The sequence below is a fragment of the Microtus oregoni genome, unplaced genomic scaffold (assembly GCF_018167655.1).
Source record: "Microtus oregoni isolate MIOR12 unplaced genomic scaffold, Mior012 000067F_003, whole genome shotgun sequence".
In the NCBI taxonomy this organism is placed as follows: domain Eukaryota; kingdom Metazoa; phylum Chordata; class Mammalia; order Rodentia; family Cricetidae; genus Microtus; species Microtus oregoni.
In genome coordinates this window covers 65572-88092 of record NW_024543956.1, presented here as the reverse complement: position 1 = coordinate 88092, position 22521 = coordinate 65572, and the positions used below count along the sequence as shown (strand labels likewise).

The 22521-nt window shown below is 47.3% G+C and overlaps 1 protein-coding gene across 2 annotated transcripts; it reads left to right on the top strand.

The window, feature by feature from the left end:
• Positions 1-9533: 9533 nt before the first annotated feature.
• On the top strand, positions 9534-19336 carry LOC121440331 (zinc finger protein 275-like). Of its 2 annotated transcripts, XM_041641147.1 has the most exons (5): positions 9534-9666; positions 16048-16121; positions 16569-16683; positions 17690-17791; positions 18174-19336. In XM_041641147.1, the coding sequence occupies exons 1-5, from the start codon at positions 9639-9641 to the stop codon at positions 19334-19336; spliced, it is 1482 nt and encodes a 493-aa protein (XP_041497081.1). In that variant the 5' UTR covers positions 9534-9638. The 2 variants fall into 2 exon arrangements, with proteins under 2 accessions (XP_041497081.1, XP_041497082.1); XM_041641148.1 differs by lacking the exon at positions 16048-16121 and having other exon boundaries at positions 9656-9666.
• The last annotated feature ends 3185 nt before the right edge of the window (positions 19337-22521 follow it).

Below are 22521 nucleotides of genomic sequence, written 5' to 3'. Positions count from 1 at the left end.
CCTCTACCTGCTCATCCTTCTTAGTAGCACTTCTTTCCATGTCACCACCAGATAAATTATGGAGAGCTCTCTGCTTTTGAGCATTGAGAACTCCCTCCTGGAAAGCAAGCAGGTGCCCTTACTAAAAGGAGCCTTTCCTGTCAAAAATCAGCTTCAAGAAAACTTGTACGTTCCAGGGTAGGAGCATGAGGATTAAAATTATTAGGCAAAAGGAACAGAGATATAGGAGAAATAAGAGACAGAAACAGAACAGCATCGGGAGGGACAGTCAGGGAATACTGAATCCACCTCACTTATTTTCCACAGGCTTATAATTTAGTCCAAAGGTGGAGAGGGGAGATAACAGACTATATTAGCATGACACAAGGAATAGACTTGAATTTTCTGACTTTGGTAGAGGTATCTACTTCAACACTCAAAATGCTAGTTAACCATACCATAGGTCAGCATGTCTCCTTTGTGGACACACCTGCTGTCAACAACTTTGAGAAAGCAAAAATAAGCTCAAACTCTCTGGCCTTCAGAAAAAGTGGAATGGGCTGACATCTATGTGTGCCCTGACATTTTCAGGATCACATTGCCTTGGATGGCAAGTGAGTCTGTCTTCTAGGTTGTAAGAGCCAGTGGCAAACAAACAAACAAACAAACAAACACACAGACACACACACACACACACACACACACAGAGAGAGAGAGAGAGAGAGAGAGAGAGAGAGAGAGAGAGAGAGAGTTGCTCTGAACATGGGACCCTCATGAGTTCCTAAGAACAAGGAAGTGGTTTCTGGTGGGCTTGCAGTAGAAAATCCTGAGAGCTAGGACATAATCACTAATCAAGGAGAGCACTATATAAGCTGCCCTGGAACATAATAAACTAGCATTCTTGTTTCAAGAGTGACCTACATCTCCATGTGTTCTTTACTCCCCAGACACTTGCCCGACTGCAGTTCTAAGTGCAGGCGTTATGGTGTGTGTGTGGGAACAGTGGGAAATGAAGACATGAGAGAGATAAAATGATGATACAATTTAGCTAGCTTCAAGCTCACTGGAAATCAGTGGTGGATTGATCTTGCCTTGAAGACCATCTGGCTAGTTTCTCAGCCTAGAGAGGGGTGAGTGACCCAACACCCAGAGATGTGAGAGGTAAATTTACAGTTTTCATGTAAGTTAGATCTGCCTTAGGCATTTTGTTACAGCAGCACAGATGGACACAGCAGCCTGATTGTCCAGCCTGGAGTTATGAATATGTAACCCAAGGGCACTTGTTCCTTCTAGCTCAAATTACCAGCCTACATGGTCTGCCTGGATTGCCCTTTTGTCTTGTGGGGTTCGGTGATAGCTACTTTAGGAGTCAACCAACATTCATGAACAAGTCAACATCTTGCAAGAAAGAGGTCTTTATTCAAATGCACTTTTGTGCTAGTCACCTCATGGAGACTCCAGGGACCTGGATTCCTGGGTGATGTGGATTCAATTTTCCACAAATCCACACTCATAAGAGGAAGGCTCTAGCTCTTGTTACCTCAGGATGTAACTTATTGGGAGAGGGTTGCTGGACACTTAATTTAGTTTTAGATAGTTTAGATGCGGTCCTACTGGAAGAAGTTGGGTACCAGAGCAGATAGGAATTTTGGTCTTGACACCTCACAGCAGCAGAGGCAGCTGTTGACCCAGAATAAGGACGGGAAAACCCTACGTGAGGGGAATGCACATCTTGTTGCTGCTTCAAAGGAAGCTGCGGACCCACAGGAGGGACCAGATTTGACACAGGGCAAGACCCAAAGGAACATCGATTCTAAAACCTACGGGAGTGTTCAGAGAAAGGCTAGACATAGAGCCTCTGGTCTAAATCCCCGTCATAGAGGAAAACAACACTGCAAAGTTATTATGACTGTAGTCCTCTTGTAAACATTGTAATTATTCCCAGTGAAAGAAGAAAGGAAATGAGAATTTAAAAAAGAAAAAAGAGAAACTCAGGAAACAAACCAAATCTAGATGTACAAGTCCAGCACAAAACCAAATAAATAACAACAACAAAAATAATATACTTTCTCCAAAAATTGCTGATCTCAGAGTAAAGTTTCTCATTAAGAACAATTTGCAAGAACTTATAGGCAAAGAATTAAAAACTATATTCAAATAACAGAAAGAAATTAATAATGTAAAATCTGCCTTCATCATCCAGTACTCATTTGAAAAAAGGTATGTGGACAGGTATGTTTAATCTCAGCACCAGGGAGACAGAGACAGGAGGATCAAAAGGAGAGCACATACACACACTCACAAACATGCACGCGTGCAAGCGTGCTCACACACAGAGAGATAAATAGAGAGGGAGAGACAGAGAGAGACACACGCAGAGAGACCCACGCAGAGAGACACACACACACAAAGACAGGGGGAGTCCTTTGAAATCAGGCTATTCCTAGGGTCACAACATTTCCAACCCCTTCTTTGGCTTCAAAGCACAGCCTCAAAGCACACATGCGTTCCTCTCCTTCAACGTGAGTGAGCCAAGAGGGAGGTAATGGAGAAAGCAATGGGACCTGCCCCATCCAAGGCACCCTAGAGAGGACAGGGAGTAAGGGGAAGAGTCAGAGACACATAGAGAGACACAGTGTCATCAGGAACCTGGTGTGCTGTCTGGGTGCATGGGGTCCGTGCAGAGAGGGCAAGTCTGCGCATAGCTAGCTAATACCCCACCCATAGCTGGTGACGGTCCAGAGAGGAGACCCCAAGGGACTTCTTCACGCTTGGGCACAGGCCACAGAGGGCTAGGCCCGGCCTGAAGCTAACAGGAATTGCCGAATCCATGTAGACAATCTGCAACGTCAAGCACGTTCGTGAACGTTTATTTTGGGGGTCAGGGGGTAGGGGTGGGGTCTGTGTGTGGAGAAACACGTATGCAGTGAGGAGCGGTCATAGCAAGCCCCACAGTCTCCCAGATGGTTCTCTTTTGGAGGTGGAGCTGCAGGGGGTGATGGCAGAAAGGAGGAGGCTCCCTTCTAAGGAGTGGGCGCAGGAGGGTCCCTGCCAGCCCCAATCCTGGCTGCTGACCTCTTCCGGGCCGCCTTTAGGATGGTCTTCTCAAAGAGCTCTTTTTCACGATAGTGCACAGGTGGGCCACGCAGGTACTTCTCTTCTGCCTCCTTGTAGCTGAGCTCATCCAGGGCAGCGATGGAGCAGATGATTGCCTCTGGAAGAAGAACCTCCATGGTGAGCCGGACTTGGTCTCCTCTTGCCAGCGAGAGCAGGGCCTGGTCTGCTTCCTTGGATATTTCTTGCAAATGTCTGGCCACGAGGTGCAACTGGTCTTCATCCTCCAGGTAGGTCTCAATGCAGAAGACTTCCCTCTTTGACTTCCAGAGGTCGTCCAGCCACCGGGACGGTTTCCTGCCCTTCACGATGTCCAGCAGGTGCTGGTCGGCCCCCTTTCTCTTCACGATGAAGTCTACGAGCTTCTGGTTGGCTCTGTCCCAAGCGGCTCTCATGCGGTCAGGCAGGAGTTTCTTGCGGGGCCTCTTCCCACCGGGGGCGGTCTCCTCCTCCCAGTCTTCCAAGTCGGCATAGCTCACCTTGGGGAAATCAATGCGCAGGTCGCCCTCTTGAATGGCTCTCCTCAGCGGGTAACTGGCTCGGGCGGTGTAGTAGTCCATAAAGGAGCCCCGGAAGGAGCCACAGGCGAGGTCCTCTCTGTAGCGGTCGATCACAGAGAGGCACCAGTTGATGCCCTGGCCGTACACTTTGCTGGCTCTCCGCAGGAGGGAGAATCTCTCCCCACAGTCCAGGAGCTTCAGCTTGCGGAGAGGGACGCGGACACCCCTGCGCTCAAACTGCATGTTGCCCTCGATCAGCAGCACCCTGGCCGTCTTGTCGTTCTTGCTGACACTCTTGACCACCGCCGGCCAGAAAGGATGGTCCTGGAATTTGAACCAGACCAGCATCCCTCGTTCGATGGTATTCGTCTCCTGGGCAGAAGCCACACTGGTGGCTTGGCAGTCTTCCTGAACTCCAGGGGCTCTCCTCTTGACCCTGGCCTTAGTCACCTTCGAGCGCACTCGAGTTTCCAGTCCCGAGAGCCCACAATGTGCACACAGCACATGGATCTTCCTTTTCCTGCCAGCAGTGCGGACTGATCTTCGCAGGCTCGGGACTGGAGGCGTGCAGGCTGCCGATGCCCCCTCTGAGTCTGGCCTCGGGGTCGGCGGACCAGGATCCTCCTTGTTCTCTGGGAGGGTGGTCTTCCTTTGGGCTCCAATGGCCTGGATCTCTAGGCCACCACACCCTACTTGCTGCTTGAGAGCTTTGGGCGAGGTAGAGGCGTGCCTCCTCGGTGGCCCAGAGGCAGGTCTATGCTCATTGTTAGCACGGGCACCCTCCCTAGAGGCCCGGGTGCTCAACTTTCTCTTGCCAGGATTATCACCAGCATTTCCTGTTGGCGTCTTGCAGGAACTTGGCCGAGCTCTGGTGCCCCTTAACATGTTCCCTTGCATTTCAGAGTAAGGGGACTCTACAGTGGCATGGGCCTGGGCTTCCCCCCCTTGCACTGCAGGATCATTCCCTGAGCCCATCAACACAGGTCCTGGGCGGCCTCGCTTCCCAGGACTCCTGTGGGAGAGCCCTTGGCCTCTCTGGTTGCGCCCTTGGGGGTGCTGGCGCTGGCGTGGGCTGGAGCTGGTCTCCTCTTTCGGAACCTTGGGAGCCACTGTGCTGGTTCTTCGGCCACCTGCCCTTTCTCCTTGATACAAGCGGGTTCCCTCGCCCAGAACATCCAGGGCCACCCTGAGGGCTCTTCTGTATGCCCTGGTCTGCCCTGGCGGGCCACTGCCCTGTGACTCCTTTCCGGCCAAGGAGGCGATGGTTACGATTTCAGACTTGGTTAGGGGCCTCGCCTCTGTGCTCCTCACTCTGGTCTTCTCACCAACAGAGAGAATTTGGACCTCCAGGAAAGAGGCCCCTCTCCTCTTACTATGGGCCGAGGTCCTGGGTCTGGTCAACACCCTTGCAGGCCACAGCTGGCCCTTCCAGCCACAGAGCACATACTCTGCAGAGTCCATGGCGATGGAACCCTGGGGCTGTTCTGATCAGGGCAGGGTGACCCCCTGCGTTGTGGTGGGCACTGCTCCCTGCTGGTCGTCTCTGTCTGGCCTGGCTCCCCTGCCTGCGGTGCTGTCCTCCCTCCAGAATCTGGTAGACAAGCTCAACCTGAGGGCCTCTCTCAGGGTGATGTGGGCCTGCCCTGTAAGTGTGGGAGAGGGAAGCAGAGCTGCGTTAGGACGGAATTAGCCTTTAGTGGATACTGAAGCAACAGCTCAGTGAGGTGAGGAGAGAGAAAGCAAGGGGGTGCCCAAAGTCTGTCGTTCCACAGGGATGAGGGTGTGTGCCTGAGAAGATATGGAAGGATCCAGAGCAGATGTGTGACACACGGTCACCCACCCTGAGGCTAGGGTGGTGAACTTCCTCCCGGAGAGGTGAGTGTCTTTACTTGGCTTGTGTATTTTCCTGCCCATCCAATGCCTTGGGGGCTCCCTGGGATTCCGTCCGGGTGGGGGGAGCCTCATTGCTTTCTTTCCTAGGGAGCTAACCCCCCCTGTGCCCCACCCCAGGAAGCCTGTGCACACCTAGTGCACCTTGCCTTCTGCACCAGTATGATACCAGGTTGAGGAACGGTGTGTGTGTGTGTGTGTGTGTGTGTGTGTGTGTGTGTGTGCGCGTGTGTGTGCCTGTCTGTGTGCGTGTGTGTGCGGAAATCTTCATGGCGATTTGCATAACATGGCAGGTAAGGATGGTTGCTGTCACTGTCATAGCTTCTGGCCTCCCTCCCCTTCCCCCGCCCCCTCATAGTTTGGTTCTGACCTCTTGCTCCCAACTCCGTGCTGGACCGACCTCGCTATGGGATCAAGTGCACGCGTGGCACAAAGGAGAGCCCCCCCAAGGAAAGCACTTCACCGTGGAGAAATGCTTTCTAATTGGCAGACTCAGTGGTGTCAGATGAGAGCAACAGGGTAAGTGTCGCCATTGGTATTGCCCACTCTCCTGCTGCTGCCTCAAGTCCATGGGCCCTGCACACCCATATCTGCTGGCGATGGGCACTGTTCTACCATCAGATCCCAGGCCACAGAACTCTCTTGCCCACAACCTCTGTGCCATAATGTTAATCCACAGGGTCGTCTTAGACAGACAGGAAATCAAAGCAGCTGTTTGATGCCCTGGATGGTCACTTGCCCATCCCTAAGTCCAGAAGGCATGCTTTGAATCTTAAGTGGTGTCCAATCTCATCTGTAGCGTAGCTCTCCCATACATGTCCCTCCATTCTCTACCTCTCCACACAGGGCCTCCCCCGTGCTTCTCAGTGGAGTCTCGTCCCTTTCTGCTCACTGTGAGTGGGTGTGTGTCAGGGGTCTACTCCTTTCCTGACTGCTCTTGCCTTGGGTCCGCGGGGCTTCTCTCATTACCGGGCCAGCACCAGGCACAGCGCTGCAGAGCACTGTGGACCAGGGGGTCCTGAGGCAGTTCCCTGAGGACCCTGGTCATTTTGGGGACTCCTGTTAGCCCACGACCCCTTCGGTGAGTGCGGGCACCCCGACCTCTCCCTTAGGGACTCCAGGCCTTGCCTTACCCATGGGAATTCCCGACCGGACAGAAATATGGGAGGCAAATGATATTCGCTTCAGTCCCTCAGCCCTCCCCTTCCCACCCTCTGTATCCATAAACACCCGTCGGTAATTCTAGCACCAGATCCCTATTCACTGCTCAAATGTACAGTGTCCCCTCTGCCGTATTCCCGTTCAAGTCTTACCGACTTCCAATCTGATCTCACAGTGCATAAAGTGGCTCTCAACATGCAGGAGTCTAGGTCTGGCCCAGGCCACACCTGCTGGGTGATGCAATAGTAAATGTGGACTGTGCAATCTGGGGCCCAATTTAGGGATCACCCGCAGTGGTTCTTCCTCCGAGAAATCTGTGTGACCTCACAGGGTTGGCCTGCTCTGATCCAGCCTCCGTGGAGTCCTCGGCCACAGGTATCTATCTGCTGAGGACACAGAGGAAAACATAGGCACCTCAGTTACCTCCGGCTGCCCTCTGCTGGACCTTCCGAGCACATGCTCACCAGCAAGGCTGACTGAGCACCATCTAGCCCAAGCAACCATGCCCCCATCCATATGCGGGTACCACACCTCGGGCACGAGAGAGCTCACCGCTCACTCGGTGCCCTTAGCAATCACGGAGGCCCGCGTTATAGTTATAGAATGCAAGCTTTCCACCCCAGGCAGGGGTGCCTGCAGGAGCTTCTGCTTCCCTCAGGCGTGATGTTCTCAGCCTCACACACTTCCTGAGTTAGAAAACATACCCGGGAATATCAAGTTTGTGTTCAAGCCCACATGCCAGGACATCCAGGCAGCATCTGTATCTCAGTCACAGAGAAAAGCGTCTGCACCCATTATCAGGCCACGCTCTTCCCGGCGTGTGTATTCCATCTGTGCAGGCCTACTGCGCCGTGCCTTAGAAAAGCCCTCCGTCTTTCTACAACCTGCTTAAATATTGTCAGTTTTGCCATCCGGCTCCATCGATTCAGGCATCACCTCTAGTGCACTACCTTCGACAGTTACCTTTCCGATGAAAGCAGCAAAGTCTTCCCCAGAGGTGCACGGAGAAGGGTGCAAGATGGAACCCTGAAATCCCTGTCTCAACACATGCTTTGGCCCCGTGCCCGAGGCCTTCTGTCAAGAACTCGCACACGGTCTCCGTGTGCGACATCCATTCACGTTTTGTCCAGATGGGAACTTCCAGATGGCTCCCCTCCCTGTGGTGAGACAAACAGACGGGGCCCAGTCTGACGAGAGGGTGCGAGAAGGGCACAGAGCGTATTGTTCACACGCAGGGGCTGAGATACAGGGAGAGATGCCGATGATGGGCTGCTGGGTCAGAGGGAAACCCCAGCTGCACACCCTGTAACACAGCCCAGCTGATGCTTAACCCATCTGTGAGCAGAGCAAAGACTCTGACCCGGGCACAAACTAACACCCATCGAGGAAACAGACGCTGCCCCTTCTTCAGGTGCTCTCATACCGCACTGACTTTTTTTTTTTTTTTTTTTTTTGCCTCAGTCTGCCTAGCTGCGATTAGTGGCCACTTTAGAGGCGGCTGTCTTTTGGAGGCATTTCTTCCCTTCTTGTGTCAGGTCTCCAGGCCAAGAGATCTGGAGACCTCGGCTTCTATCCTCCAAGGGAACTGCCAGTCCTCATCCATGTTTACCTCCTCCTTAAATGCCTTCCAGCTTCTCTCTCTCAGACAACACAAGCTACAACTCTCTCGGGTAAGGTGCCATCGCACCAACACGGCCATTCTGTCAAGAGCACGTGTGACAATCATTGCCAAACAGCGACGAGGCAGCCATTTATGTAGGTTGGCGAGCTATCCTTTCAGAGCCTGAAAGGATAAAGCTGGCACCAACGCGGTGAGGTGTCACCCGAGGACAAAGAGACAGGGCTGGCTGAGCACCAGTCCTTGGGGCTTCGCGTCAAACAGTAATAGCCAGAACCTTTCCTGTCCCACGAAAGAGCCAGCACGTACCCACGGCACACTCACGGGCCCAGCTCACATTCACTCAGGATGGCTGCAGGCACCTACCTGTGTGCCTCGTGTGTCTGTCTAGTGATCCCACGTCTCCGCTCTGTGAGTATCTTTCGCTAATATATCTGTAACCAGGAAAGAATGGCTTGTCCCCATTGTCATGGCAACCACAGTGTCATAGGAAAAACGTTCTCCCCTAGTAAGAGGCCAGTTCTCGGTAGAAATCAGGAAGGAGGCTGCCTGACTGTTCACTTACATCTCTGTCACCTAGTTCCCCCACCATCCCCTGCAGCTGCACGCATGAAACACAATGATCCAGCCCTTCCAAAACTGTTTGGGTTCTTTGGGTGACCTGGGGCAGCTGTATAACCATTCACCATATCCCCAGTTTGGAATCTTTTATATTTGCACAGTGTAACGTCAGTGATTCTATACTTACAATTTATTTTGAATTTTAGAAAGATATCAGTGCATATTCTTGGAGAAATGGAAACATAAATCTTTCCTCAATTAAACACAACAAACACTACAAAATCTCCTTATGGTCTACCTTCTGGCTTTTAATAGAATGGAATAAAGAGGAAAACCTAAACAGAAAGACAGGTGCCCAGGCAATGTGAGAGAGAAAACACATACAGACAAAAGATAACACAGGCACAAATAGCCCAAGAGAAACAGACTTTCCTGGTAAGACAGCCATCACTTTTGGCCTTTTAGGAGTCTCTGCTTTTTGAGTAGCAGCCAACTTTCACAGTACAAGATGGACCTATGAGCTTCTTGCCCACCTCCTGGCCTGCCAGGTTCATTTGGGAACATACATGTCAGGCGCACCTGTAGCCCCGGGGCCCACTCAGTAGGCCTTGCACCCTGGACTCACCTAGGCACACCCAGACCTTGGCAGTGCCGGTTCAGTTACACAGCTTGTCCTGCCCTTGAGCGCTCGTTACCAACGGACAGGTTCCTGGAAGATGCACACATGAGCCTGCTTCTGTTCACCTGAGTTCTTTCAATCCAACAGGTGAGACCGTCCCTGCTGGACTAATCTCTTGGAACTGGTCTAAAACAAGATGAGTCATCCCTGTGTGTCTCTTTTGGGTAAGTCTAGGTGTTTGCAGAATGTGTCTGCTGTGCTGCAGCAAGGCCCATGGGTAGCAGCACAAGACAGTGAAGACGTGTTTGGGTTCCGGAAGCTCATATATGCTAATCTTGATGAACTACTTAGCCAGAAACAATTCTGGCAATCTTAGACACAGTGCCAGGCAAAGAGGTTGCCGGGCAAGGAAAATGGGGAGACCAGGGAATCACAGTGTGGGAGAGGGAGCTGAAAGCACCCATTAGAACCAGATCTCTTTCGAGTGTTCACAACCTTGAAACATATTTGCCCTGGCCCTAAAGGGAACTGAACAGTTAAATTATATGCTCTCTTCTAGCTTGGTTTTCTGGTGGTGTGAAAAAACACCTGATCAAAAGCAACTAAGAGAGGAAAGGGTTTATTGGGCTTGAGGGAAGCCAGGACAGAAAGCATGGTGGAGCGCTACTGACCTGCTCCTGGTTCACTACTTAGCTAGGCTTTTTATACAGCTCGGGCTCTGCTGCCTAAGGACGGGCCCCTCCAACATCAACTATCAACCAAGAAAATCTCTCTTAAACATGGCCACACTACATTTTGATTGATGGGTCTTAGTTGAGTGACTTTGCTGCCACAGAAAGATAATGCCTGTCCAGGGAAGTATAAAAGACACCAAATTATTCACCAGTTTTTATGATATACGTTGTTTTAGCTCCATGTTGAATTCAACTCCCAATTTCTGTTCTTTCAGGTAAAAATACAGTGATTATTTTGGGTCCCTTAACATTTGTAATTCCATGCAATAAATTCAAATAATTTGCTTAGGTAAAACTTACTTTATGGCTGAATAACACTTTATTGTGTCTTATACCGTATTCTATTTATCTGCTGTTGGATACTCAGGCAAATTCTATGAATAATACTGCAGTAAACACATATGTGGAAGTATCAATGACTATACATTAACACATTTTTTTAAAAATGTACATATTGTTCTGAAGCAGGATTTGCTCGGCAGGTGAGGTCTGCTGTTCTAGAACTCACACTTGGCCAGCCCCGCAATGAACACTTACACGGTTGGCGTGCATGGTTTCTCGCAGCAGATGGTTATTAAACAGCTGCAGCAGCCATGGACTTGGCTAGACCCAACATGAAGTTTGCAGTTGACCTTGACAAAGCCTTTGTGTCCCATGGAAAGAAAGACAGTCTTATTTGCCTTGAAAGATTGTTTTCCTGCGGGGATTCCCCCAGCTTCCTTTCCCACTTACTAGTATGCCATAGAAAATTCTTTTTTTTTATTTTTTAAATTTATTTATTTATTAAGGATTTCTGCCTCGTCCCCACAACCGCTTCCCATTTCCCTCCCCCTCCCCCGATCAAGTCCCCCTCCCTCATCTGCTCGAAGAGCAATCAGGGTTCCCTGACCTGTGGGAAGCCCAAGGACTGCCCACCTCTATCCAGGTCTCGTAAGGTGAGCATTCAAACTGCCTAGGCTCCCACAAATCCAGTACGTGCAGTAGGATCAAAACCCACTGCAATTGTTCTTGAGTTCTCAGTATTCCTCATTGTCCGCTATGTTCAGCTAGTCCGGATTTATCCCATGCTTTTTCAGGCCTAGGCCAAGGATTCAGGGTATGTTTTTCTATCCTGAATAAAAGTGTCTTATGTTCAAGGTTAGCGTTGCCCTCCACGTCCACTGGGTGCACTCCAATTACTTTCATATTCTATATGGAGTTGATTGGACCTTGATCGCCAAAGATCCATTTCAGAAGGCAATGGTCACCTGTGCTTGTCACTGTTGTCACAGCATCCAGCTTCTTTTCTAGATTATATTCCATCATTTTAAAGTGGAATAGTTGTACAACACAGACACTAAGTGACCCAGTTGTCTTCAGGATCGGTGGATTCATGTCTATTATCATTTTTAAGTGATTTTCCTATACCTAGGATAAGCCTTTTTCCTGCTACACTTAGCTAATTGCATAGAGATTTAGTTACTTTTGTGAAAGCAGGGCCCACCTTTTCCCTCTTGTTTTCATGAGTACCTTTTAAATTATCTCTGTGTGGTCAGGGGCTCTGTTATTGTGGGTGGCAGTCACATAGCCACCAGGAGCTAACGTGCTCTCAAGCCAAATCCCTAGGGTGAACTAGTACAGGAAGGGCTGCTTCTATTGCTATATAGGAAGAATAATTAACAGTTCTTTTAGAGTTGTAGCTCCACGGCTTTAACAGTTTATCATGCCACTTAAGAAAAAACACTTCAGTGGGATTAGTTCCATTAAAGGTGTGTGTGTGTGTGTGTGTGTGTGTGTGTGTGTGTGTGTGAGAGAGAGAGAGAGAGAGAGAGAGAGAGAGAGAGAGAGAGAGAGATAGGAAAAGTATAATGTATTTATGCAGCGAGGCTCTGCAATGGCATAATGATAGTATGGTTTAAAGGTAGCTGTGAAACATAGGCCTACATCATGCCATGTCCTACATGTTGCCAGGAGCTGCTACAGACACTGGGAATTTAGGGGTAGCCAATGGAGAAAAGGTACTGTCCTGTTAGATCAGATTTTCTTTTTATGAGAAAAACAAGCAACTTCAAAGGAGAATTTTTCATTAGTGAAAATGTTTGGAGGAAACTGCCAGGGCTGGAGAATAAAGAGGTTTTAAGGAAGTGACATTTGCATTAAGGTCTGAATTATTAGATGAAACCTCCTACGATAAGAGATGGTATTCTTGGCAGGTTCACAGGCTTTGAGGGCCACAACCTTGGCATCTGTATATCTGCGTGAAAGTCAGTGTGTCTGAATTGGTTGATTTTGAAGGGGGGCAGGATATGCATTTGTGCTCTAGACCAAAGCTTATTACTGGCTTGAAGGCAAGAAAAGGTTTATAGTAGACCATCTTTTCCCTGAAGTACATACATGATGTGATGTCCCATTTCACTTGAAGTGAGTTGTTTTAAAAACAAAATCGTTTATAAATTTATGATCAGTTCATTGTGTTTGTTTAAGAAGCCCAAATCAGAAGAATTTTATTAAGACAGAGGATCACCGCTTTGGTGGCACTGGGACAAAGAGAGGGTTTGTCCACTGAATATCTCTTCATGAACTCACACATTTGGATAAACACTTTTGCTAAACAGCTAAAAATGCGTAGGAGGGCTTGCAAGGACTTTTGGGTGACATTAGACCTTCTTCTGCTCATATCTTTCTATAAAGCTGATAGCTTAAGGAGATGGTTCCAAGAAGGCTGTGCCTAGACTTCCTGGTCACTCCCCCTTCACAGGCTGCTGACAGGTTTCCACTAGTCCTCTTTGTTTCACTGCATATGGTTATCCTAAGAAATGCTGATCTTTTTATATGCCCTCAAGGGCCATTCTCCTGCCATCTCCTTGGTCTCAGCCCTGTTCTCTGGCATGCTGACCATCTGTCTTATCCCACATTTACCTGCCAAACGCTATCTAAAATTGGTCTTTTCTGATATCAATAAAATTCAGCTTGATGTCTAAAAAGCCACACATTAAAGAAACTGAAAATGTGTCTTTCCCGACCTTATCTCTCTTCCTTTGTAGCTACACAAACATTGAATCAATGTGCTTATTCTAGCTCCAGGTCAGACTCAGTGTTTTCCTTTTTTCTATGAAAATGTGTTTTCTCTGCTTTCTTTCTCCTCTTTGGGTTTTCAGGCAAATGTTATCCCTACCTGTATCTTCACATTTTTGTAATCTGCTGCATGTTATTCTAGTCTGGCCACCTGTTGATTTTTATATGAAACCTTTCAAGTTTTCTTCTTGCTCTGAGTTCTAGGACCTTTCAGTAGAATTTTCAGAACTCTGAGCCAGCCTGGTCATTCACCTTCTCCCCACATACTTTTTTTGTGTATTGAGATTAGACTCTTCCTATTGGTTACAGAATACTGTTTTCTGTGCTTTTTCTTTTAACATGTCTGTGTCCTTTACACCTTTTTAGACAGTATGCACTCTTCTTTTTTAATACATTCTAACAATCTGTCCTTCTAATTGAAGTGTGTAACCCATCATTTAGCGTAATGATCTGTGTTTAAGTTTGCTGTCCTGCTATTTATTTCCATTTGCCCCATCTCTTCTCTTCCCTTTACTTTTCTTATATGTTTAGCAACTGCATTTTCTTGAAATGATCAGTTAAATTTCAAAGATTTTGAAATGCAGAAGGTGAAAGTCTTATGTTTCCCTATGGCTTTACACTCTTCGTGTATTTCTAAATCTGATTCCATTTTCTTCCACCTGAATGTTTTCTTTTAGTATATTCTTTTTTTTTTTAAAGTTTTTCGAGACAGGGTTTCTCTGTAGCTTTTTGGAGCCTGTCCTGGCACTAGCTCTTGTAGACCAGGCTGGCCTCGAACTCACAGAGATCCGCCTGCCTCTGCCTCCTGAGTGCTGGGATTAAAGGCGTGCGCCACCACCACCCGACTCTTTTAGTATATTCTATGGTACAGAGCTGCTAATGACAAATTGTCTAAACGTTGGCTTTTGTATAAAATATTTATTCTTCATTTTTGATTAATATTTTTTCTGACTATAAAATTTTATAAGACTTAATTGCTTTCTTTCTTTTGCATCATTTCTTTCCTCCAGGTACTTTTAAGAGTTTTCTCTTACCATTTTTAGAAATTGAATTTTGATGGTAGCTCTCTCTCTGGCTTCATTTAGGTAACAGTTGTTGCCATGTCTTCATGTTTTCCACTGTTTCTCATAGTATCAAATCTACTAATGACACCCAGTGAAATTTTTAATTTTATATACATTTATCTGCAAAAATTTCATTTGGTTCTTTTTATTTTATATCTTCTGTATCTCCCCATGTCCTTGTTTTTCTTTCAGTGCTGGGGCATAATTAAATTATCATTTTTCTTTATCTATTAGTTCTATCCATTTTTGGATGCTTCTTTGACTGTTATCTTAACTGTTGGTGGCATATTTTGTGTTTCTTGGCAGTTCAATTTTTACTGGGAATTACATGTTATAATGATTAGTTTGTTGAGTGTCTAGACTTTGAGGGTTACAAGTAGTTATTTGTAGGTCACTTTGATGTCATTGGGGCCGGTACTAAGTTTTTATAAGGCAGATCTTTTGTAGTTTGGACTTTAAGGATAGACAGATCTTACCGTTACGTCATGGTCCCTCTGTATTGGCCTCTGAATGTCCCTGGGAATCATAAAAACTCTATGTGAGTTGGTAAGATCTTGGGAACTGTTCACCTTACAGTCCTTGGGAGTTTCATTCAGTACTTGTAGTCAGAAAAGATTCAAGGGAAGCCTTTTCACTTCTTTTTCCTACCTAGCACAGTGCTTTCTGAACTCTGCTCTGCAACTTCCCTCTTCCCCTGCCACCCTGAAGCTTCTGTTGAGGTTGCTAAGCTCTGTCCATTTGCTTTCACCCCTCCTACACTCTCATTCTGGACATTGCTACCAAGCAGAGCACTAAACTGGTGACAAGACTTGCCTTATTTGTTTCTCTTGCAGTCTTGATCCTGGGCTTCCTACTACCCTGGTATTAAAAACTGTTGTTGAACACATGTTTGTAACTTGTTACTCTACCATGGCCATACATGTGGACATTTTCATTTACCTTTTCAAAGATGCCATAGTTAAGTCTTTCTGAGTACCTGGGGTTTTGTTGTCCTTCAGATAATGCTAAAATGCTTCCTTTTCACTTAATATTGAGTTGTATTGAGTTGACATCAGAATGTGGAGGAAAAGGTCACCCACATACACATGTAATGTTTTCTTTATCAATGTAGTGTTTGAATAACTTTTCTTAGAAGTACTTTTCTCCAGGTATTTTTTCAACTTCCCATTTTGTTGAATAACATAAGAGAGTTCTTCATGGTTTTCTCCCAATGACTTATTATACTAGGGTGTACTTTTAAAGACCCCACTGCTAGTAAAGAAGTTCAGGTTCTTGCTCTTTGTCATCTCTCTTCCTTTCTGTGGCCTCATCAGTTTCAAGTGTCCATGAAAGGACCCCTTATCTCTGAGTTAGTTCTTCTGGTACTCTCTTTAGTGTGCTTCTTCCCTTTATAGTATGAGTATTGAACTCACCCAGGCTTACTTTAGGGAAACTCTGTAGTCAGCCAGTCTCTGGCAGCTAGTCTTCCTACCAGCAGCTCTCTGTAGCTATCTCCGACTCTGCCTAGACTGGCATTTGTTTGTCTTATCTTGCCCTCCTCTGGCCTACCTATATTAATTCTTTCCCAGCCTACTTTCCTGCTGTTTCATATATGTTTTCTCAGGCACACACATGCTCTGCCTTGTCATTCTGCCCCGCCTGAGAGAGAAGACTCTGTAAGATTTAAAACTACAAAATAAGAAGTCACTAATGCCATCCCAGGGGACCCAGAAACAGGGCTGTCATTACTCACAGCTTTTTTCACTTTCCTTAGCTCTACCTGCTCCCCAAGACGGAGCCCCAGGAAACCAGGTCCTGGCAGTCCCTCTTGAGATGCCGGAGGCCCAGGTGAGCTGTGCTTCCCTCTTGCCTTGCTTGAGATTCTTGTCACTGCTCCCTGATTTTGGCCTCAGCCTTTGCTTCTTGCCCAGCATGACTTGCAGCAGAGTGTGAGCCCTGGCTACTGCCCTTTTTCCTGTCCTCTGCTTCTCTCCCATAGGCTGCCAAGGAATGGATGTCCAGTGTGCTTATGATGCCCATTGTATATGTGAGAAAGCTAAGTCTGTGTTCTTTGGGAAGACAATGGGAGTCCCATGCTAGACAGCCCAGGTCTCATTGTGCTTGATCATGTTTTCTTTCTAGGACTCCTTGGGATTGTGGTTGGAGCTCCACATTAGTAACATACACCGATGTGAATATTTCAGGCCCTATCCTTCTTGCCCCCGACATCACTGGTGCCACCCTTCCTTATTACAGATTAGGTTAAAAGACTGACTATCAATGGATTTATTTCAGGACTTGGTGTCATTTGATGTTGTACCGTGGTACCTCACAGAACAGAACTGGCTGAATCTGAGTCTGAACCTGGAGCAGCAGGCAGTGGCATATTCCAGGACTGTGACCTCCATTGGTAAGGATGTTCCCAGAGCTTTTCAGACTCACCATCTACTGAAAGTGGAGCTGAGGATACATGGCCACCCACACACCATTTCACTCAACAACAGCTCCCCCAACTCCTCATGGCATGGAAAAATCTCTTCATTCCCATCTTTCACTTGAAGGACATTAGAACAGTAGTCAGTGAAATGGCTGAGCAGGTAAAAGTTCTTGCCACAGAAGCCTGCTGACCTCAGTTCAATCCCCAGAAGTAGGAGGAGACAATCAATTTGTGCAAGTTGTCCTCTGACTTCCACAAGCACACCATGGTATGAACATCCACACATAGTCACACACACACTAAAGAAATAAATGCAAAAATTAAAATTAGAGCAAACCTGTCATAATTTAGAGTATTTTTAAAATGCAGTACATTGTCTTCAAATAAAAAACATATCAAACATTAAATTGATCAGAACAATGCTATATCTTAATCATAAGGCTGAGATGATAAATTATACCAATATATACAAATAAATGCAATATATATAGTATATATGTACTATATATACTATGGTATATTGTACATACACATACACACACACATAAATTATACCAATCATATGGCCAGTTGATTGAAGGTCATTGTTGAGAGCTCTTGTTTATCCATTAGGTATTTGCATGGGGTGGGGGATTTTTTGAAGAAGGAACAGTTAAGAGTTTGGTTTAAGTGTTGTAGAGGTCTGGGAAGAGCATGACATTCAGCAGTGGGGTACTGGGGTGACTCAGTGAACAAGGAGCTAAGTTCATGTGGCCAAGATGCTAGCTACTGTTTTTCTGGGGCCTCTGCTGAGGGCCCAGAGCCTGCCTCCTTAGAGTCCCCCAGAAGGAGCTGGTACTTGGGAAATGCATTTGAACTGCATGTGTGACTTACATAAGAAAGTCATAGACAGCCCAGGAGATTTGGAGGGGATCTCCTTTGACAGCTCTTCTCCTGTTCCTTCATGCTGATATCACCAGCCGTCTTCTTCCGTTAACAGGAGTTCCTGTTGTGAGTCCTGCTTTGGTATCTCACCTGTCACAAGGACAAATTCTGTTGGTATCAGATCCATCCCTCAACACAGATCACACTAAGCACCCTGGTGAGCATAAAGGGAACATGAAGAAGCATGAGGAAATTTGGGAGAGGGGTACAGATTTGGGTTGTGTGGGGCTGCTGAGCTCTTAGGGTTGATGTTTCCAACTCAGGAAGACCAGCTAAGATTGGGGAGTCTACAGTTAGTGTCAAGAGGTCCCCTGAAGCTCTGGTAATGAGTTGTGACTGTACCCTTGCTCAAAGCTCCTTTGATAAGCAATGGCCACAATCAGGACTCCCCCACATTTCCCTTTGGCGCTTGCTTCTGCTAGCTTACAGGCCCTCCCTTGCTGGTTCTCAGCAGTTGCAGGAGAGGGGTTTATCAACAAAGGAAAGTAACCTTTTTCCTGGGCCCTCTATAAACTGTTGTGTGTCATTTATCATTGTAGAAAGCTCCTCCGTGACCTCCCACCAGAAGATGGCTGAAGAAGCCCAGCTGCAAGAGATGGCGTCCAGGAGCTCCCCGAGGGCCAATGACCCCAGCGCTGAGGTCAAACAGAATGGGGACTCTGGGGGAAGGGGAGGGAGCCCACAAAGTCTGCCCATAGAACACCATTTTGCATGTAAAGAGTGTGGGGACACCTTCCGCCTTAAAGTGCTCCTTGTTCAGCACCAGAGGGTTCACAGTGAGGAGAAGGGCTGGGAGTGTGGCGATTGCGGGAAGGTCTTCAGGGGGGTGTCAGAATTTAATGAGCACAGGAAGAGCCACGCAGCTGTGGCCACTCAGCCCCAGCCTGGCCCCAGTTGGGCTCTGGAAGATGCCTTGCAAAAAAGGGAGCAAATGGAGAGGGAGGCAAAGCCCTTTGAGTGTGAGGAGTGCGGGAAAAGGTTTAAGAAGAACGCAGGCCTTAGTCAGCACCTGAGGGTGCACAGCAGAGAGAAGCCCTTTGATTGTGAGGAGTGTGGGCAGTCCTTCAAAGCCAACACCAACCTCTTTCGACATCAGAAGCTCCACAGTTCGGAAAAGCCCTTTGCGTGCAAGGCGTGCAGCAGGGATTTCCTGGACCGCCAGGAACTACCCAAGCACCAGAGGATGCACACGGGCCACCTGCCCTTCGACTGCGACGACTGCGGCAAGTCCTTCCGTGGTGTCAACGGCCTGGCAGAGCACCAGCGCATCCACAGCGGCGCCAAACCCTACGGCTGTCCTCACTGCGGCAAGCTGTTCCGGAGGAGCTCAGAGCTCACCAAGCACCGGAGGATCCACACGGGTGAGAAGCCCTATGAGTGCACCCAGTGTGGCAAGGCCTTCCGCCAGAGCTCCAGCCTGCTGGAGCACACTCGCATCCACAGCGATGAGCGGCCTTATGCCTGTGGCGAGTGCGGCAAGGCATTCAGGGGGCCTTCTGACCTCATCAAGCACCGGCGCATCCACAGCGGACTGAAACCCTATGAGTGCGACAAGTGTGGCAAGGCATTCCGGAGGAGCTCAGGCCTGAGCCGCCACAGGCGGATCCACAGTGCGGCCAGGCACTGTGAGTGCAGTGAGTGTGGTCGTGTGTTCAAGAGGTACTCAGCACTGCAGAAGCACCAGCCCTCCCATCACCAGTAGACACTGCCCTAGGACCTGTAGCAGGGGTCCACAGAGGCCATAGCCCAGTCAAAGGAGATGAACAGTTTTGTAGCGCTTCTTCTATCTATTTTGTTGTGTGAGAGGTTGAAATGATTTGTACTGCCACCAGCAATTTATAAATGTTCATGTTTCCCAGTAGACCTATTGAAAGTGACTTTTACCATTTTAACATAGCTTGCCTACTTTTCCTTGCAGAAAATACCATCAAGGTATTTTAATCCTCATATCCAGAACGAGAAGAAAAAATCTGCATATGGGGGTCTAAGTAGGGAGCTGGGGGGTCCTTGCGAAGCTCTACCCCTGAGGGAAATTCAATGGCGTCAGAATGATGATGCACCTTTCTTGAAAGGAAAATTGCCCCGAGGTATTGGCCTACTTGAATTTATAAAATTTTAGGGATTGTAAATAGATCAAATAGCATAATATTTAATTTATTAATTTAGTTATACATACATATTGTAAATCACATTATATGGACTAATATATTAATGTAGAGAATTTACCATACTTTTTCACCATACTCCATTTGTTTCTAACTCTTGATGTACATTTTTTGACCTCACCAACATGGGACCCTGTTTGAGTCATCAGCCACCTCTATTTGTGCTGTGACAGCACTGTGTCAACCCCTGCATGAGGCTTTCACCACAGGTTTCCTCCAAGCCATAAGAACATATTCATATAACATTACAACCATTACTTTGTGTTTTTAAATTAGTACTGGACCTACAACATAATCACATAAAGTGCTGCTTTCCCAAATGGCCTTTTTTTTTTTTTTTTGGTTTTTCGAGACAGGGTTTCTCTGTGGTTTTGGAGCCTGTCCTGGAACTAGCTCTTGTAGACCAGGCTGGTCTCGAACTCACAGAGATCCGCCTGCCTCTGCCTCCCGAGTGCTGGGATTAAAGGCGTGCGCCACCACGGCCCGGCTCCAAATGGCCTTTTAAAGGGACTTTTTTCTGAGGGGGTGCACTCCTAGTAAAACTTAGTGAGCTAGAGATAAACCTTTTTTTGGTATCTCATTTAGCTAAGCCAATTTAATCCAGTGACCCCTACAAACATCAAAATCAAACATCAGTTGAGGTTTAGCTTCACATGGTATCATCTTGTTCAACATAAAGTGAGAGAGAAGGCCATCTTCAGGACTTAAAGGTAAAGTGACATCTTCCTGGAAGATCCTCATCTCATATCAGGCATAAATGGTACTTCTTCAGCCTTCCATTTGCAGCGGTGAAGTGGGGAGCAGTCACAGTCTCTACCTCCTAAGGTTCTCAAGGAGTGTGCCTTGCTTGCAAGAACATTGCCCAGCAAGGAGGTCTGCTCAGTGAAAGTCACTTGCTGACATCCCACAGCTCATTAGTATCAGAGATAAAGATGGACCCCTCAGGCCTCCTGACTACTAGTCTCATCTTTCATGCAATGATTTCAATACTATTTTCGTTTTCTTGCATGCCAATTATCCATTCATCTCCTTTGACTAGTTATCAAGTTACCTTTGGATATATTGATTTAGTACTTCTTTCTATATCAATTGGAGTGTTACTTTCCAATTTTTATTGCTTTGTTTTTTTTAGTACTTTTATTACATTTTTGTTTTATAGGCTTTGGATTATTTTTACGTATCCTCGAATTCTTTTTTGTCTGTTAACTCATGACTTTCATTGTTTCAGTACTTAGATATGATGATATTTTCTTCGAGAATTTACTTACAAAAGAAAAGTTGAATCCCTTGCCTACTGAGAAAGTGAACATATGGAGTGGGCAGGCTGGCTGGGAGTGGGCCAGAGAAGCAGGCCCATGCCTCATCCAAGATGTAGACTCTGTAAATGTCTCTGGGCAGCCCTTGACCATACAACCTGGCCACTGAGGCACACTAGAGACATGTCCATCACACATTGCTCAGAGCACTCTGTGACTGCTCATCAGCATAGCCCCAGCCACCAGCACCAGGGCTCAGCTTCACCTAGACCAACAGAATGGTCCAAATATGACCTGGCAGCAGCCAGCCATCTTTCCAGCTGTCAGGAGCCTTGATTATTTTGGAGTCAGTGACTGAGCAGCAGCTCCACTTAAGAAATATCTGAGACATAGAAGACTCACCTGACTGGTGATGTTATGTGACCTCCATCCTCCTCCCAGCAAATGACTCTGGAATGAAAGAGATCAGTTTTGTGGCTTCTGCTTTGGGCAACTAGGATGAGAAATTTGCCCATGTGTGTGGCATCATGTCCTGCAACCACATCTAAGAGGCCTGGGGAGAAACAGCCATGTTCCTCTAGTAGCCTGTAAGCCGTGCCACAGAATCTTGAGTACCAGGTCTAGTTCAGGACTTGCAATAGCCATGCCCAAGAGGGGCAATAAAACAGGATCAGAGGACAAGAAGCCATTCTGACAGTTCATGTAGCATAGAAATCAAATCTGATCCCCCTGCAGTTAGGCTGTTGCTGCGAGCCCCGTTCAGGAGAAACAGCAGGTGAGGAAAATAGCCACACCAAGGTTGAGCCTGAGTTTCTGGTTGTGTCCTGAGAGGTGTTGGAGGGCCAGAAAATGTATCTTATGACAGCCTCGTGAGGGAGATTGTGTTCTCCAAGGTGCATAGCCTGGAAGGGCTCCCTGGGAAGCAAGGTCTGACTGACAATGACCTCCATGATCTTGGTCAGGAGGGCTTCTCTAATGCCCCCAGGCCACCACAGACTGTAGGCTCAGTTCTGGTGGTTTCTTGTGAATTGGTCTGGACCCAGTTTTTCTGATTACTTTTCTCATAGTGAGCTATTGGGACGTTTTTAGTACAGCTATCGTTGGGTAAGGAATGTTTCTTGCTCATTCGCTCATCATTTGTCAAGGTTGGCGAAAGATCTTATTGACGTCTAGAGTAGCACTAACTAAGAAGGTAGCAGAGTGGTCATGGCCTAGTGCCTGTCATAGGGCATGGCATGTCTTCACATCCATTCCTGCCCTCTTATACTCTTTTCTGTTTGGGTTCTGTAATTTTTTCTCAAATGCTTTTTTTTTCAGATTCAAAACTAAAAACAAGTGTCTTTTTTTGTGACTATTATTGGATCACCTTTTAAATGATGTTGGCAGTGAGATCCCCTCCAAACGCAACCAGTGTGTGGCTTTAACATGTGGCCACACGCATAGTTGCATCCTTTGCCTTGGGTAAT